Genomic DNA, 19,658 nt, shown 5'->3' on the forward strand with positions numbered 1-19,658 from the left:
ATATGCACATACATATCAAATCATAAATATATTCAAATATTAATATTTGATTTCTTCACTTTACTCTCTACACATTTTAAAGGAGTGAAATCCTTTAAAATCACTAGAAAAATAGTGGAAACGAATTATATACTGTACCATGTGCTGTCTTATAATTGTGACAGATTACAAAAAAACTATCAAACAATGAAACAATACAGTAATTTTCCAAAATAATGTTGGAATGAATGGAGTCCCAGCAACATCAAACTCTTGAAATCTGAGAGATAATCTGTAGAATCTGATCGTGTAAATTGCCGTTGGTAACAAGGACGCCACCTGAAGGGAATATGATCCTCCGGCTAGGTTGATCTGCTGCAAGATCTATTTCTATCCCTTCCCAGTCAGTTACCTGATCAAATTAGACATTATCCAATGAAACAAAACTTTAAATTTAGAAAAAAAAAGCTTATGCAAAGTGATCATAACAAGGAAGGAAATACACATTAGTAAGGTATAGAAGTAAAAGGTTCCAAGTGCAGTGCACAATCCATTATATTACAATGGCACGATACCATGTATATAAAGAACAAATAAAGGTCTGTGTAATTAAAGGGGCAAAGAAGTTTAAACTACCCGTCATCAGTTAAGGAGTACACAACAATTAGCTATAAATGAAATTAGTTCTGTGGAAATATTTGGAAGAAGTTACTTCTTTTAATTACAATCTCTAATAGAAAAAGAAAATCTCCATAATGAATTTGGTCGCAACTTGTAACTTAATATACTATATGAAATATGTGTCGATGAAAAGGTTAACAGGTCTTGCTGAAAAAAATGAAGAACTGGGAAAGACGTCTTCAGTAATCAAACAAGTTGGAATTAACACCAGTCCATAGTCACTGGAGTTAACTTGTTTGTAAATAGGAGTTTTGTATTGTATGGTCAATAATTGAAGCATGTCTAATATTTGTTAGTAATAGTTTCTTTTTTCTTTTTTTATCAGCAAAAAGAAAGTGTCTTTTCTGGTTTGGGGTGGGGGAGTTAGATAGAGTTTACTAGCGATGCATATACAGTTTAAAGCAATGTAAGTGCATATTTAATAATTTCTTAAATAAAACACGAGGTCTTGATGCTGGGTTCAAACTTCAAATAGTTGCTAATAGTATTTGACACAAGTAGCCTATTAGCACAGTCGTAATGTTCTGTTTGAGAAGAAACAAAATTGCTACCGCAACTATAATACTGCTTGCCTTGTCATGAAAATCAAGACATAGGTTTGCACACCAATATTTAACATGCCATCTTAGTAACAATGAATTTTGGACAGAGCAGACCAAACTCTGAATAATAGGGATTTAGCTAAAAAAAACAAATGATTTAAGGTATGTGACATGTATTGTTGTGTTGTGTTTAAGATACGATGCAAAAGACAAAAACATCACCCTTATTTATGTTATGAGGTCATAATTAACTAATGAAACAAATCAGGAGATACAAAAAACATAAAAACTAATCTGAAGAGATCATGTAAGATACCCAAACACATCAGACTGACACTATGAAATACTTTTCATGTAGAAAAACTCATACCTTTCCACCTGCCTCATGAATGCATATCATGCCAACAGCATGGTCCCAAGCCTGTGAGAGACCCAAATTAAAAGAGAAACAAATAAAGTATACCCATCCAATTAGAAAGTAAACATTGATAGCTACCTTGATGGTAGTCGTCTCTTTTGCACGTTGAATGAAAACAGATGCTCTACCTGACGCCACCATCAAATACTTGCATAAACTACATTGATCACCAAGAATGTTTGTGTCAAGAAAGAAGGAAATGCAAGTAAGAATGATGAAAAACCTATAAAGCAAAAAATTACAGAATAATAATCACGCTACAATAGATTAGTAATCAGAGCAACAGCTTGCTATTTCAACTCCACTTTTAAGATACTAACGAAGACTTGTTTTCGGCGAGTTCACTGCACCTTTACATAAGAGACAAGCCTTGGTAAATGCAAGCATTAAAAATAAAATGTACAACAACAGAAAGAGCAGAGCCCGTTAGTGAGAGGTGCCTTATTTTGGGGCTGGTGTTGTGCAGTAACAAAAACAATGGTTGCTTTAAACAGTCTTATTATGCTTAATCTACTCATCAACTCCATTGAGTTACTTTGTTAACCGGTCATTAATTCAACCATTGATTCGATGCTTGGACACACACGTTATAAATTTTAAATCGCAAGTTCAAAATACAACAAAACAAACAAGGTTTGTAATAGAAAACTGCAGAGACTATAGTACATAGTACAAATATTCTAAAAACAAGTCAAATGTGTGTCAAATTTGAGCCCCTTTTCTTTAACAAATAAACTTGAAAATTACCTTTTTATGTTACAACAACAACCAAGCCTTTTCCCACTAAGTGGGGTTGAACTACATGGATCAAATTACGCCATAATGTTCAAAATTGCCTTTTTATGTTATTTTAATTATTTTGCTTGCCTTTTATCTTTGTGAGCTTTAAACATATTTTGACCGAGTCAACCCAGCAATGTGAGTAGTTTTTATGAAAAAAACTGCCTGAGTAAAACTGGTTCATGTTGGTTCCCAAACTTAGCTGGTTTGACATATATCACTGATACTAGTTACTACGTCAATTAGCCAGTCGAACCAACCAGATGGACTATGGAGTTAAATTTTTTAACTGATTTAAACATTGTCAGATAATATATCTCGTACCTTCCACAACATGCTGCCAAAATAACAATTTGGTTGCTCCCTACATCATTTGGATTGCTTGTTGCATTAAATATAGAAGATAATGGAAGTGATTCCCATGATTGACTATCTGGAATACAGAAGCGTGCTTTATGTATCATGTCAAACCTATCAACAACACATCTGGTCCACACACCAGCTGATTTGGGGTTGCTATTTAACTTTTTTGTCCATGTTCCATAGCCTTTATGAGCAATCATCATAATTCCTGATTCAGGAAGAGCTTCCCTGCCCTCTTCCATCTCAGCAGAGGATTTTTTATATAAGCCTTCTCGCCAATTGGGGCAGCCCATAACACCAATTACAATCTCTCCTTCAACCACGAGAGCCAAACCCACCTATATTTTTTGGAAATCACCAAGAATATTAGTGTATAGTGTCAGAATTGAATCTAATGTAATAGTAATGTTACAAGTTAGCTCAGGTGGCAGCCGCTAATAAAGTTGCAAAGGTAGTAAGTATAAAAAAAAAAAAAACTTCTAATAACAACTCCACAGTTAGTTGTGTCAGTAACAGGAGAGTTAGTTAGAAGCGGTAGAATGTGTTTAGCTTGTATATTTATATAAAAAAAACTGTAGTGCTTAAAACCTTTGTCAATAAGATTCAGTTTTAGATCCAGCATGAAATTTCAGATTTCTAAAATTCTCTGTGAAATCTGTTTTCAAAAAAGAAAGATGGAGATGCTAATGACAAAGCCAGATATATAATGCACTACAAAGAAAACAACAATCATTGCAACAGACACACATAAGTTCCTTGTATTATACACATTCCCCAAGAGGAAAGGCATAATACCTTATAAGCACTAATGCACTATCACACGCAAATGTTTACTCTACAAACTGCAATGGAAACTCGAAGCAATCTTCATTATAACTTACCACATATAATGCTTTGTTATCTTTCAGAAATCCACGTGTGCCATCAATTGGATCAAGCACCTGTATTTAATCAATGGACTTAATAGAAGTTTGTGGGGAATAAAACAAACAGAAGTCAATACATGAATTCTTGACATAAACCTACAAAGTAAAAATGGACAAGGTCCCAAGGGCTTATAGACATCAAATAGTAAAAATACATATTTTTCACAAAAACAAGACATGTAACCACCATTCGCTCATCGCTGATGGATGGTGGCGTTGAAGAGAAGTTGAGAATGTCAAATCAGATTTTCATTCTGAATGATTTGTGAGTTTGCAATAGCAGTTACACATGAACTCAAGCTTGTCTTGCAGGCTACAAACAAGACTCAACAGAAAGTAAATACTAGCTAAACAAGCTTATACTTGTTACTAACTAAGATACTTAACAGTTTAGACTTTATTCTCTAATAAGTCCGTGCAAGAAAATGAGAATTTTCTCACGAAGTTTCCAGGAATGAGTACAAGCAATCACTCTTTTAAGTAAGAGAACAGTCAGTGGGGACTGTAACTAGAACACTAGGAGTTGATCCTGTCCCTTTCAGTATGTATAAGCAATAATTTCCCTTCCAGCATTATGATTCACCACCTGCTTCAGTGTAAAAAAAACATTATCATCCATTCTCAGTGTAAGAAAAAGTAAAAGGTTCATACTTGAAAAGGAAGTCACTGGAGCAGGATCTGAGATCATCGGAGAAGGAAAAATATGGCAATACATGCAACTCAAAAAGGCATAGATTGCGCCTGCAGGCACAAACCAAGTGGAAACGGTCACACCATCGGAGGCAAAGAAGGAAAAGGCCGTGTTGGTAGAGGCTGAAATAAGAATCCATGGTTATGGGCAAAGGTAGGCTCTAATTACCATGATCGAATGAGCGGTTTGAGAGAAATTGAGAGATAGATCTGGGAGATTGTAGTCTTATTCCTTATGATTTGTGAGTTTACATTCGTACTTGTATACATGAATGAAGGTGAGAAAAACACAAGAAGGGGGGTTGAATTGTGTTTTAGAAAAATTCTTCGTTTCTCCTAAAAACTGAACACACTGATCAGAAGCTAAGCGAGACAGCTTCTGAAGTGATAATCAGAATCTAAATGCAGCGGAATAAAACAGAGAAAGAGAAGAAGAACGACACAAAGCAATTATACTGGTTCCTTCCACAATCCGGAAGTAGTCCAGTCCCCCTTGCACTTCCAAGGAGATTTCACTATGAGTAATATCTGATTACAAATGCTCAAGCACACAAGCAAGAGACTTCCAATGCTCAAGCACACAAGCAAGAGACTTCCTTTGCTCAAGAACACAATCAAGAGACTTCCTGCTCAAGCACAACTGCAAGAGACTTCCTAACTAAACAAAATTACACAGAAAATTGTTTAAGGTTGAACACTTGATATACAATCAGAGGTGCTCACAATACAAATCAGATACAGACTCAATGGACTTAAGAATTTCTAAGATATGACTTTGAGACACAGAAATTCTAAGTGAATGCAGAACAATTTCAGCAGAGGTTTGGTACTTGTGAAAATCTTGTGAGTCTTTCGTTCAGCGTTCTTGCATTACCAAATCTCTAGGTCTTCACTCCTTTATATAGAGGTGTGAAAGAGACGTTGTGAAATTGCCAGCACACCAAAGAGTCGTTGTTGAAGCTTGATCTTTCACCAATGATCTTTTGCCTGATTTGGTTGTTGTCCTATGAAGAACAAATTTGAAATCCATTCCTTATCCAAAGGAACATCTATGCAGGCGAAACCGTATTCTGGAGCTGTTTTCTTGTCCTGTAGCGCGGACACAAAACAGAGTAGTGGAGAACGTGGTTGTACAATTCGTACAAAGTACAATGTCAACGCTTTAGTCCAAATTGCAAACACACGCCTTCAAACACCTTTGAAATGACCGTTGCAAACTCCACTAATCCTTTGTTTGTGTTTTCGAATCCAATAGACAGCTTTTGCATTGATAATTCTTCAATTCTTGATTCTTTGCAAATCCAGTTGATATTCAGCTTCTGGTGAAATGGCTTCTGATGATGCAGCTTCTGATGATGCAGCTTCTGATGACGCAGCTTCTGATGATGTGGCTTCTGGACCTCTTGTCTTCAGAAGCACTATTCTTCAGGAGCAGCCTACTTCAGGAGCGCTATTTCTCTTCAGTAGCAAGTTGCCTTCAGGAGCGTCCAAGCTTCAAATTTTTGTTGTTTCCATAGCTCTTTATTTGCTCATTCAGAACCAATGATGATGTAACTTTATAATTATGGTCCTGTACACTTGAACAAATATTAGCTAGTCCAATTTACAATTTTTAATACCTTGTTATCATCAAAACCCTTTAAGGTTCATTGTTAAACACATTTTGTTCCAACAAACCCAAGATTATCTTGTCAACTACAAGGACTTAACAAAACGGTAACTTCAAACTAACTTCGACAGTTAATAAAAAGAAACTATATCAAAGTCTAATATCCCATAGTAATTAGTATATTCTAGAGATTCCACATAAAGCCTACACATGCACACACATAGTGTTATGCTCTACCAATCTCTAGGAATTAATGATGAACAAAAATTTCATACAACATAAAAAAGAAGCTAGGATTCAATTTTTTTAAAAGCTAGAATGCATCACTTTATAGCATTTAATTTAATTGAACTGGTTAATATGCCCACCCAATATGTGGCCGGCTTTGATCCAAATACAAAAGCATCCTTGCCCCCTCTATCAATTGCTTTGAGTACATCATCTTGCGTCAATGTTTTACAAGTGGAGCTAGATTCAGCAGATACTGCATCAAGCACGGTACCCACTAAGTTTCTTGACCGCAAGAAAGCGGAATCCTCCTCGGCCACCAATGGGATAGAAGGGAACAACTTACTTAACTCTGTTTTGATAAGATAAAATATAAAATCAAACTTTTCAATCCCATGAAAATAATAACAGCTTCTGATAAATCATATTCCAGGCCATAAGCTAATCGTAATAACAGGTTAATTATATTTAATATAATCGAAAACAGTACAAAGAAACTACATTGCAACATACTAGTATTTGCACTTTTAGATGAATCACATCGACAAAAAGTTAATGAGTATTAATCCAACACCATTGGCATTTCCAAAGTTCTATTGGGTTTTTCTTACAAATCATGTTCATGACATAGTTGATATACCCCCAGCAACTTAGACAGAACCGCTTTTGACAATGTTAGTTCAAATTCACTATAACATATTGGTTTCATTGACACACGTCAAACGTATCAGAATTCACATTCAAGTTAAGCTATTATTTTTTAAAAAAAAAACGAACAAGTCAAGCTATTTTATCTTTGAAATCAAGTAAATACCTAAACTTATGAGAGCCTGAACACCAAAGTCTGCCACAGTCACTGGAGTCTGATCATTTTTTTCAAGAACCTTCCCATCAGTGGAGAATAAAGATGATTTCACCTACATAATGAGGACAATACAAAATTTTACTTTTGTGCTAGAAAAATTAAACAATACAAAAACAACAAACAAGCCTTATCCCACTAAGTAGAGCCGGTTACATGGACCAAACGACACCATAATGTTATATCATATAACATTTCTTTATCCAACTCATTAATCTCTAGATTTTTCTTACTAGTTTCTTTTATAGTTTTTCTAAGTCTTCCGTTGTCTCTAGTGATTTGACTACCCTCTTTACTATGATAGGTGCTACCTTGACACTCTCTAATTTTGTCATTCCGAATCTTACTTCGCAAGTCACATCCAATGAAACATCCTCATCTTCGCAAAATCCAATTTTGATAGAACCCCTCCTCATAATTTCCTTAACAAAATTCAGAACTGAAACAAAAATTGAGGAAATTTTGGTAGCAATGAAGATTCATTAATACCTGAACACATAAACTGCAAGCAGTGTGAACAACATCAATGGCAGCTTCAAGCTCTTTGTGATACTTTGCATTTTGCTGAGGAAATGGAAGGTTGGCCCTAAAGGAATGAATGAATGAATGAATGAATGAATGAAAATTGGATTAGTAGTGATAAGATTTCTGGTTTTTGATTTGAAGAAGAATGAATGATGGAAAGAGAACCTTACGTTGAAGCGTCGGGTGTTGCAGCTACGAATCCGAGTGTCGCCGCCGTCAGAAAATCGGACGGTGGAGAGATGAGAAGAACGGAGGATATCCATCGCCAATGCCATCGGAGCTCTGCGTCCGTTGAAGAGGAGAGTGAGTGTGTAGTTTATCTCTATATCATTTTTCTTTTTCTTTTTTATTTCATAAATCTCTATTATATAAACATTTTTATTTTGTCTTCAAAAAATTATATTTTATTTTGTCCTTTTAAGAACATAATTTTGACATGTTATTGTCATTTCTTAAAGATAATATGAAGATGCAAAAGTTGATAATAATAGATTAGATGGATACAATTTGGACATATTTTGGAGATAAAAGTCACAAAATTGGTATTAATATGAACATGCATTAGTCATTAGCAACAAGATACAAAACAAAATTTTAGGATGATGAAAACATCTTGTTTTACTGAAGAATAAAAATCAAAATTCGTTATATTTTTAATTAAAAAAAAACTTATTTGACTATGTTATTTTTTGAATGAATATTTTCCTAAAATGCCAATTGCCAAGCCAATAGCAATAAAAAATAGTACATTTGAATTGAAACACAGGACTAGTACATCATAGGTTCATTGGTAATCAAGCAAATGTGTAATTTTTATTTATTTTTTGAAATTTCAAATGTGCAATTTTTATTTATTTTTTGAAATTTCAAATGTTCAATTTTTATATGGAAGTGTGATGATGAAATATACTATGATGGAGACCAGATTTTTTTAGTAGCTCTTATTTTTTGGTCCTCTCTCCACGCGTTTTTCTCTTCCTTCTATCTAAAACAACAAAACTTTCACCACCGCTATACACCACTCTTAATCCAAACCATATATTTCACGATGTAACCTTGATTTTCCAGTGGTGTGATCGGCCATCATGGTTGTGTCACCATTCAACCCCAACTGGGGTAGCAAGTTCGTCGGTGGCGTAAAACTCGACCAAGGCGGCGACTGATGGTTGTGACTGCGTCTTAGTTTCTGTTGGGAAACCCATAATGGTCGTTGTTTTCAGTGAACCTAGATCTCATCCTTGATGATATAGGTTTGGGTCAATCGATTATGGTATCCGCATCTTTACCAGTTTGTCGAGTTTTGATGGCTTTGGTTGTTTCGGTGCGGCTTGGCTTTGTTAAACCTATGTTTATGATGATGCCATGGTGGTTGGTCAGTGGTTTGAGTTTTGTTCAAAACCTTGTTGAAGTGGTGTTGGTTCTGTTTCTGAGATCTGATTCGCTACATGCCGTGTACGGGGTTCGTTAAGCACGAAAGGGCTAGTAAGGCTTGTTGTGATTTATTCGCAAGGCGGTTGGTATGTGAATCTGATCCGTATTGGCGGTAGGTTCATAAAGTATTTGTCAAAAGGACGGTTTGATCGATTAGTCAAACTGGTCTGGTTCAATCAATGGTTACGGTTCTTTACATATCTATTTCTTTTTGCAATCTGGTTTTGGGTCCCACGTTGGGCTTGCTGGGTCATGTCGGTGTGTATCTTTTTGTGACACATTTGGTTATCACTGAATTTACGTTATTATACCACATTTTGTTAATGGTCATTGCATTACTCTTTTAGGGCTTATTTGTGGTTGATGGTTAGGTTTATGTCCCCCAACTTTTGTTCTACTCTTTTTGTTTTATATATTTTACTCGCTTAAAAAGAATATATATATATATATATATATATATATATATATATATATATATATATATGATGGTGATAGTGGTTACCATGACTCTAGGCTGATTTATCATAACACAAGCACCAAGCGCATGCACATTGTTACATCCTTCAACTCTCAATTCTCAATCATTCATTCATTAGTAGCTAGAGCACGCCTGTCAGCCTGTTCAGAAGAGACAATACATGTTTAGTGAATAGAAAATGAAGTGGAATTTTGAAATGTATAATTGCAAATTTCTCAACAACACACCTGACCAATTTGGGCCTTGAAATATTTTATAAATGGACGAGTGCCAATACCAGTTAACCAGACAACCATTTAAGGTTGGCAATGAACCGAACCAACTTGAATATAGTTCAGAACTCGACTCAACAATTTGCTCGTTGAACTTGGTTCATGAACCAAACAAGCTGGACTTGAGTGGAAAATCAAGTTCGTTAAATAAATGAGTTGAACATGAACTATATGTAGTTCAACTCGATTCGTTGATGAGTTGACTCGATAACATATATATATATATATGGGTGCATATCAAGTGAGAATAGGTATTTTATGTGAGAATGGTAGGAATGAATAGAAGCCATCGGATTAAAAATAGATGGAAGAGATTAAAATACTCCTATTAAATAACACATGCACCACACACACTATATCCATCAGTCTTGTTTCACTCACGTTTCATCTTCTCCAATTTGTTTCACACCCAAAATCTTTCCATAATCATAATCAGATTAAAAAACATGCTTGTTATTTTTTAACCTTTAAATCGTGTTTAAAAGAAAAACCTTTAAATCACAATCTTAGTTTTAATTTTGATTTTAATTTTAATTGTAATTTTAATTTTAACTCCACCACCATTGAAGCGATATGAATCTGGGCATAATTCTTTTTAATTCAGATCTGGCTTGACTAACATGAAGATTGGAAAGTGTTGGAAGAAGGTTTAACTAACATGAGTTTAAAATTTGTGTATTCTTCAGATCTGTATTTGTTCATGATGAGAGAGACGTCGTGAGGGTGCCGACGTGACTTTGTTCTATGCGCCGCCGGAATCGGTGGTGGAAGGGGGTGGCAGCCATCCTATAATGGTGGAAGGTGAGGAGAACAAGAACACTTTGCTGAAGGAGAAAGGAAGAAGAGTGGTTAACGTGAGAAGATGAAAGAAGGAGGAAAGCCTACTGGTTGAGAGAAATTTGGCACATGGCTTAAGTAGGGTGTATGTTATAATCTCAACTACCTTTTTTAATCCAATGACTCATATTCATTCCTATCATTCTCACATAAGATACTCATTCTCATGTGATATGCCCCTATATGTGTGTGTGTGTGTGTGTGTGTGTGTCATAGTTTGGAAGTGGAAGAGTATTTTGAGGATATTCTCAATTCTAGTTCTTTAATTTTGTTCGATTTTGTCTTATATGCGTACTAGTTTTGGTGTACTTGTATTTTTGTTTTGGATTGTTTGTATATTTGTGTTATCTTGGTCATTTTAAAGTTTGATTGAGATTGTTGGACTCGGACGAGTGTTATGCTTTTGTTCTTGGATCCGTTCCATGTTGACAGTCGGTCCATACGAAATTTTTTTGAACCTCTAGTTAGTACTTCAAATGGTCTGGCATCAACTTTTTTTTTTTTTTTGCAATATGGTTTCCCGGCCGTACATATGTTAAGATAAATGTTTAGTATCGATAAATATTAAAAATAGGAGACACGCATTTGTCACCAATGCATAAAAAAAACATGAAACAAATACATGCAACTGATAAATATAAAAATACACGAAATAAATATTTGTGATTGAAACTTAATAAAAACACAAAGTGGATTCCTAAAAAAAAAAACAAAGTGGATAGAGTACAAAGTGGTACTATAAATACAAAATCTATATTTAGATGTGACGACAAAGTGACGCAATCAATTCATCGTGATTGTTGAATTGAGATGTGACGACAAAGTGACGCAATCAATTCACCGTGGTGGTTGTTGAATTGAGATGTGACAATTTATATTTCAAACTCATAATTTTGTATATCTAAAAAAAAATAATCAAAATCTCCATGAAAAGTTGAACTGTTGAATCATCTGATTCTGCTCTAACGATCACGAATTGAGCCGACTGCGTTACTCCATTATTATTATTTTCAAAATAAAGGGTGAATTTTGGATTTATATACTAATAACAGAATGATAACAAACCTCTCAAAACGAAAAATAAATAGTAGAATGACAACAAAGATGTGCCGTAAATATAATTTAAATATTATTATTTGGGATGGTTAAGGTTCAAACCGCAGATTTACCACTTTTAACATTTAAATTGTGTGAATCTTGTTATTAAACTATTTGTTTAAAAAATGATAACAAAGATTTTTATACTAGATATATATCCATCAACAACTAATTACTAACATTTTTTTTATCTTTGACCATTTTTTTATACTAGATATATATCACATCATTTTATTTATCGATTTTACTTTTTTTTTATAGAAAATTTATCGATTTCACTTGTCAACGTGTATATACACACATTATAGGATGTTAACCAAAGATTTTCAATAGAAGAAGAAATGCAAACGGTATTGTTTTAATTATCCATAATCTGCCACGTCAGAAATAGGATAAAAACAATAAGCTGTATACGTACTACATGGATAGAGTACAAAGTGGTATACATATACATATACGTGGGTCATCATATATCAATTAAAACCAGCAGCCTCCAAATATAGTTGTCATATACAAACTCTTTGATTTAATTCCAATCCCAACCAAAACCAAAGCTAAATACGTCATTAAACACGTAAACTTAGCAAATCCAACGTGGCATTGTTACTTTGTTTCAATCCATGATGTTGTAACTGACACGTGTCCTCTCTTAGCCCACAGAATTGAGTTATGCCCATTGTTATTTTCTTCTTTGGAAACTCCGCCAAATAAGATCACATCCTTAGCCGGTTGTTTCCACCTTTTTCAACAGGTAGCACCATGTTTTTATTTTCCTTTTTATAAGTAACATAAAGCCATTATTTCATTTTGTGTTACTATTATTATACACTACACTGCACAATCTTCATTTCAATCCCACTTTTTAGTATTTTATCAGCAAAAAGATTCTTCTTCACTTTTCATTTCATTTTTTTAGTATAAAAAGGCATAAAGTGTGATCAATTAATTAATTTTGGGCATGAGTTTGAGGTACATAGGTAGAGTGTTGTACCAAACTGCAATGAGAACGCTTCAGGGCATGAAAGATCAAAGCTCAAAGTGTGATTCAACAATCAAGTCTATAAGAGATTCAACTTCTTCAAAGCAAGTTAAGGCTAGGGTTTTCTCAAATAATACTACTTTTGAAAATTCATCTTCTACTTTCAAAGGTAGCAACAGTGACAAGGTAAAACGTGCTGAAGAGTCTCTTAGGACTGTCATGTACTTGAGCTGCTGGGGTCCAAATTGATTAAGAAATCCATGCATGCATGTTTGGAATTCTATTTTGTAGCTTCGGAATCTATGTAGTGTGTGTTTGGTTCAGCTTTGAATATAATTGATTCTGACAGAATTGATTCTGACAGAATTGATTCTGAGAGAATTGATTTATGTTTGGATACAATTATGTAGAATTGATTAAACAAACTGATTTATGTTTGGATACAATTATGTAGAATTGCTTTTGAATGTATAATTACTAAAATAGACATAACTAAAGGAGAATTGATAAAGAAGGAGAATTGATAAAGGGCAATAAAGGAAAATAATAGGTTGTAATAATAAAATATAATATTTACTGTTTATAATTGATTCTAGAAAAGCTAGAAGCTAGGATTTGTAGCTTCATGGAGAATTGCTTTTGGAGGATAAAAGCAATTCTGAAAAGCCAAACCAAACACGTTGTTTTTGGCTAGAATTGCTTTTGGCACTGTAGAGAATTGTTTTTGGCTGGGCAGAAGCTGAACCAAACAGGCCCGTACAGCTTTGTAAATCTATCTATCTATATCTATGTATAAACCTTTTCAATTATTGAGTCAATGATTTATAAGTGTCTGGACCGAGACAGTTCTATGATTATGAATTTATAATGTTTATTTAGCTAATTTGTAACAAAGGTAGTGAATATGTTTTCGTCGGTTTTTGCATTTGTTTGTTGAAATGACTTGATTAATTATTATTGACAAAGCAAAAGGAACCTGTAAAACCAATTTAAGAAGTATTATTAGAGGTAAAAAACCGAAACTAACACGAGTAGTTTCTGGGTAGTTATTAATTATTCAAGGAAATTGAGCAAAAACATTTCCGTGAATTTCTAACCATTACACTACTACTCGATAAGAAAAAACATTTCACTAATTTTTTTTTTTAGCAAAAAATTTCACTAAATTAAATGTTGAACAATGCAGGCGTTTGTGAATTAATCCTCATTATTTAATTGAAGTTATAGGTCCATATAATATAATAGGCCAAATTGGGTTAGTCCAAATATTGGTGGTTCATTGTTTGAAAATCCTATCACCCTCCTGCACACAAAGATAATGAGCAAATATAGTCAAGTCCCTCAGCGCATTCCAATCTCTCGGGTTAAGATAATGTTTCTTTTAGGGGTGTTCAAAACCGAACCAACCCAATAGAAAAACCGCAAACCAAACCAATCCAAACCGAAACTGCAAAAAACCGCACTTGGTTCGGATGAATTCGGATGACTTTTGCACTAAACCGCGCGGTTCGGTTCGGTTTGCGGTTTGCATCTCAGCAACCGAACCAAACCAAACCAAACCGCAAGAATAATGAATATTACTTAAAAATGTACTAGCCCAAAAGAATAATCTCTTTTGATTCAATTTTTCCATTGTTGCACCATCAGGTTCGATTCTAATTCCTTTCCATCTCTTTCAATTCATTTCCCGTGATGAATTTGTTTCCTTTACTTCCCAATAATTTGTTTCATGTTTATGTTTCTTCTTAACTTTACCTATTTTGATATAAGTTTTACCTAATATTTTATCATATAAACAACAAAATAAAATGTCCTATGTTTATTTTGTAACAAGTTGGCAATATTAGTGTTAATGTAATATTTTTTTTATCTCGCGATAAACCGCACAAACCGAACCAATCCAAACCGCATTGATTTGGTTTGGTTTGGTTTGGATGACTTTTTAAAAATCAACCGAACCAAACCAAACCGCATGTTTTTTTATCTCGCGGTTTGGATGACTTTTATGCTCAAAACTGAACCAAACCGCACCGCGAACACCCCTAGTTTCTTTAGAGCAGATTAAAATTTAGTCAAACCAAACGCGATTTTTAATTTTAAAACAAACAAATTAAGATTTCCTAAAAAAAAAAAACAAACAAATTAAGATGAAATCAAACCGTCTAATCACACTTGCTTTACGAGCAATCATATTTTTTCCAAAAGATCTCAATCCTAAATACCGCTCACCTCAACTCTATATAAGAACAGACTATGTGTGTTACCTAACTCACACAAAAATAACTTCATCTCTCTAAAAACAACCTTCATCTCTCTTTCTCTCTCCTTGCTCGTTTAGGTTTTTGTTCTTGTGCAAACATGCGTCCACCAACAAAGAGAGTTGATTACAAGGTAGGAGATAAAGTATAAGTATGCAGCAAAGAAGAAGGACTTGTAGGTTCATATTATGAAGGCACAATCGTTTCATGTCTTGATGAGAGGGGGAAAATACGGTTCGCTACAAGAACCTTCTTAAAGATGATGAGTCTGAACTTCTCACAGAAATACTTTTTCCAAAGTATCTTCGTTCGATACCACCACGTGTTCGTAGACCTTCTAAGTTCCAACTCAACCAAAAAGTTGATGTTTTTGATAACGATGGCTGGTGGGTAGGGGAAATAACTAGTGAGGATTCTCGTGCAAAAGACTTGTTACTATAGTGTGTATTTTAACTATACAAATCAAACAATCTACTACCCGTGTGATCAAATTAGGGTTCATCAAGAGTTGTCTTAGGGAGAGTGGATCATGGAAGCTTAAGTCACATCACGATCATGATCTTTAGATTTCTACATTCTCTTTGTAACAGCCAGTTTCATGATTATGAATTTATGATGTTGTTCCTAGTTTTTTTTTTTTTTTTGTCAAGTTTGTTCCTAGTTTTATGATTACGAGTTTATAATGAATGTTTCTTCGGGTAATTTGTAGCAATGAATATGAATTTATAATGTTTCTTCGGGTAATTTGTAACAAAGGTAGATAATGTTTTCTCCGATATTTGTATTTGTTTTAGACATGACTTGATTAAAATTTATTGACAAAGTAAAAGGAACTTTTTTTTTTAGGGACAGGTAAAAGGAACCTGTTAGACCTATTATTAATAGTAGTATTAGTAGAGGTGATAAAAACAGAAACTAACACAAGTAGTTTCGGGATAGTTATTCATTATTTCATCGGTAGTGCTAGCAAATTCCTTTCACGAATATATCACAACTGTGAAGAAAAATCATATAAGCACACGCATCAATTCCTCTTTGTGTGTGTATATGTGTGTGTGTATATATATAATGAATTGGTTTTTTCTGTTGGTACATTAATGAATTGGGGCTTTATTGCTTTCTATTAAGTTTTTATGTTTAATTATGCATATTTGGATGACTTTTTTTTTAAAGAGCAAATTTGGACGACTTATAATTGCAAGGGTAACATGTTCGAGCTTCGGATGATCAATTTTGAAGTCGGTTTTGAAGTGATTGGTTTTAAATTAGGTGAAATGGATATTCAAACTAATGAAGGTTGGATTTGATTTTTTTGGTTCGGTCTAGATTCAAACATGGAAAAAAAAAACTAAACCAATTAATTTAATTGTTTTGAGTATTGAGATTCGTTGAGTTCCTATTAGTTATGATTTTGTTCCGGTACACCTTAAAGTTCCACATTGTTGGGAATTGAGGTCAAGAGTGGTTTGTATATACATAACAGATAACACCTACACTCCTTCAAATGATGTGTCTTTTACAAAAGACAAGGTCGTGAGGGCTCACACCTAAATCGTACAATACCTCGGAAAGCTATGTGACATGCTTAAGGGTGGAACAATTCATTGGTGATTTCACAGGAGATCGAGGCAAAAATCTGCAAAAAATCTCCCTTAACCTTGACTGAGGGACAACTGTTTCGGCACACCTTAAAATCTCACATCGCTTGAGAGTTGAAATTAAGAATAGTTAACATGCAACATCCACACCCCTCCCAATAAAACATCTTAAAGGTGGTGTAACGTATTTAAAGGTGGAACATATCGTTTTTTTTTCCTTTCTCATTTTAATAAACGTAGTTAACTAGATAGTGAATACTCCATTAGTCACTAGTACGATTGAATATGGAATAAAACTCCATTGCTATTTATATTTCACGAAACAAGAGTGGTTGCATGCAAACTTTTTCAATGCCTCACCTCAAGACAAAAAACAAAACTTTCGGATTGCCTTAATCCACATTTGTGATAATCGTAAAAACTATTTTTTTAGACATATAATTTTATTTTATTTTTATAAAAAATTCGGCCTTCGACCCAAAAATCAAATAGCGTTAATTTTTTTTTTTTGAAGGGAGTGTTATTCTTATTTAATAGCTGCTATGCAATTGTAGGAAGTGATTTTACAATTTGTGATCTGTTTATACTATGAAAAAATAAGGAAAGACAAACATATTCTCATACACATGTTAAAAATAAAAATAAGAGAGTATAAGAGGAGAAATTGAAAAAAATTCACAATTTTTTTTTTTAATAAAATTTATCATAACATTTGAGTGGTTATTTGGAAAGGGAGAGGTTCATCAAGGCCCTCGAATCCTTTGAAGGAGTCGTGTCTTCAGTTCTGTGTAACCAAGCATATGATTGCCTTGGGAAGCAATACTGCAACACATGAATGACTATACTAAAGCTAACATAAATGTTACAATAGCTTCTGATTTTGTGCTCAACGAAAATATTAGATGGATGCCTCGATGGAGAATAAATTTGCGGATTTTTCCAAATTTATTGGAGTTTGTAGTGTTTACATAGCTGAACTTTGAAGTGTCTTTGAAGGATTAAAGTTGGCTTGTGATCATGGATTTGGTAGAATGGAGCTTCATGTTGACTTTTGTGTAGTGGTCAATTTCTTAAAGAATAAGGCAATGGGTAGTGTTTGTGGGCGATACTTTTGCAACAATTTCATATGTTGCTAGCTAGAGATGGATTGAAAAATTAGACGTTTTCACTCTTAATAATTGTGCGGATGCTTTATCAAAAATAAGTTGGAATGGAAGTGGACATTTGATTATCTATGACCTATTCCCGACTCTAGTTAGACATTTGTTGTTAAAATTGGGAGGGACAAGAATATACTCAATGTCACAGCAGCAAATTAGAACACGAATTTAACGTAATTCATTCAAAGATCATGAAAATTAATGGAAAAACAAAAATCATTCACTACCCATATGTTCATACAACTCTTGTGATCAAATTAGGGTTCATCAAGAATTGTCTTGGGGAGAGTGGATCATGGAAGCTTAAGTCATACCGACACCGTCATCACGATCCTTAGACTTCTGTATTCTTTTTGTAACAGCCAGTTTATGAGTATGAATTTATAATGTTGTTACTAGTTTTATGATTATGATTCCTCAAAAAAAAAAAAAGTTTTATGATTATGAATTTTTAGTGTTTCTCGGGTAATTTGTAGCAAAGGTAGTGAAATATGTTTCCTTCGATTTTTGTATTTGTTTGTTGACATGACTTGATTAAAATTATTGACAAAGTAAAACAGAAACTAACACAAGTAATTTCTGGGTAGTTATTATTAGTTATTTAGTGCAAGCAAACCTTTCGTTGATATCACGAGTGTGAAGAAAAATAGTATTAATTTGCACGCATTAGTTCCTTGGAAATTGCTATGTAAGTAAAGCAAAATATTACTCCCGAAATCAACCCGATCAGTGTATATCACCATTCCTCCTTTATTGCCACAAATTCCTTTTTTTGCTGTTTGACCATATTATAACTAGAAAACAAGGTTCGTGAGGAATTCGCGATTTATTTTTTCGTGAGGAATTCGCATGAGGTTTTTTTGGGTACAATAATGAATTGGGGTTTTAAGCTTTATTGCATTCTATTATTCTATTATCACCAGTGAGTGAGTAACATGTTAGTTTGGTTCAATTTTGAAGATGAAAAAAAGAAAGATAAATACAATATATTTTTTACTATAGTACACTACTAGTAATATCTAATAAAAGTTGGGTTTTATTTATTTAGTCAGGGTCTGGATCCGGAGATAGGAAAAAACCAAACCAATTTAATTTATTTGAATTTGATATTAGGATTCGTTAAATTTTTATTAGTTATGATTTTCTTTTGTTGGCTTTTTCTTATTTGAATAAACGTAGAAAACTAGATACTGAATTTTCCACCACAACCGAATATGGAATAAAACTTAATTGATAAATTATATTTCAGAAACAAGAGGACGCATGCAAATTTTTCATCGCCTTAAAAAAAAATTTCATTGCCTTAATTCGCATTCGTGATAATCGTGAAAATTGATTTTTTGCGATAAATAGTGTTATTTTTATTTAATCCTCATTGATATTCAGTTGTAAGAAGTTATTTTACAATTTCAGAGACCAAAATAATTATATTTTGCTTTTGGTTTAATTTTAAAGTAAACTAGTAAGGAGGAGCAATTTAGTATTCAAGTATTGAAACCTAGAGAATTAGAGTCTGTTTGAAACATTTGCTAAACTATTTTTAAAATTACAGTTTTGGAAACTTTTTGGAATTTTTTAGTTTTGGGGACTAAAAAATTAAAACATGTAAAATGATAACTATTGTTAAAAGAGGACTTGTATATTTCAAAAACCGAAAATAAAAACTATTTCAAACAGGCCCTTACTCTATCGGTCTCTCAAATTCCTCAAACCCTATAAATAAGCCGATTGAGAGTTATGAACGATAAATTCAAGGAGCTTTAGAGCAATTTGAGAGGCGGATAAAGCATTTGTCTAAAATTGAAACATATATGGGTTAAAGGTCCATATAATATAATGGGCTAAATTGGGTTAGTCCAAATATTGGTGGCCCGTTATTTGAAATTCTCATCGGCCATTACTTTTTCCACCATATGATCGTGCGCCCTTTTTGGATTTTATGAT

At 33.6% G+C, this 19,658-nt stretch overlaps 1 protein-coding gene and 1 pseudogene across 2 annotated transcripts; one reads left to right on the forward strand and one right to left on the reverse strand.

The window, feature by feature from the left end:
- Nucleotides 1-13: 13 nt before the first annotated feature.
- On the reverse strand, nt 14-7,976 carry LOC146943799 (Inositol monophosphatase family protein). Its single transcript, XM_085742073.1, has 9 exons — nt 7,769-7,976; nt 7,568-7,664; nt 7,031-7,133; nt 6,357-6,568; nt 3,645-3,704; nt 2,725-3,101; nt 1,699-1,777; nt 1,573-1,623; nt 14-391 (listed from the first exon to the last, which is right to left on the reverse strand). The coding sequence occupies exons 1-9, from the start codon at nt 7,876-7,878 to the stop codon at nt 245-247; spliced, it is 1,236 nt and encodes a 411-aa protein (XP_085598199.1). The 5' UTR covers nt 7,879-7,976; the 3' UTR covers nt 14-244.
- Nucleotides 7,977-12,208: 4,232 nt separating this feature from the next.
- Nucleotides 12,209-15,700, forward strand: LOC146943800 (protein AGENET DOMAIN (AGD)-CONTAINING P1-like; annotated as a pseudogene). Its single transcript, XR_015025710.1, has one exon. The product of XR_015025710.1 is annotated as a protein AGENET DOMAIN (AGD)-CONTAINING P1-like (transcript).
- The last annotated feature ends 3,958 nt before the right edge of the window (nt 15,701-19,658 follow it).

Source organism: Medicago sativa, chromosome 2 (assembly GCF_051527215.1).
Source record: "Medicago sativa cultivar Bolivia chromosome 2, Bolivia_mono, whole genome shotgun sequence".
Taxonomy (NCBI): domain Eukaryota; kingdom Viridiplantae; phylum Streptophyta; class Magnoliopsida; order Fabales; family Fabaceae; genus Medicago; species Medicago sativa.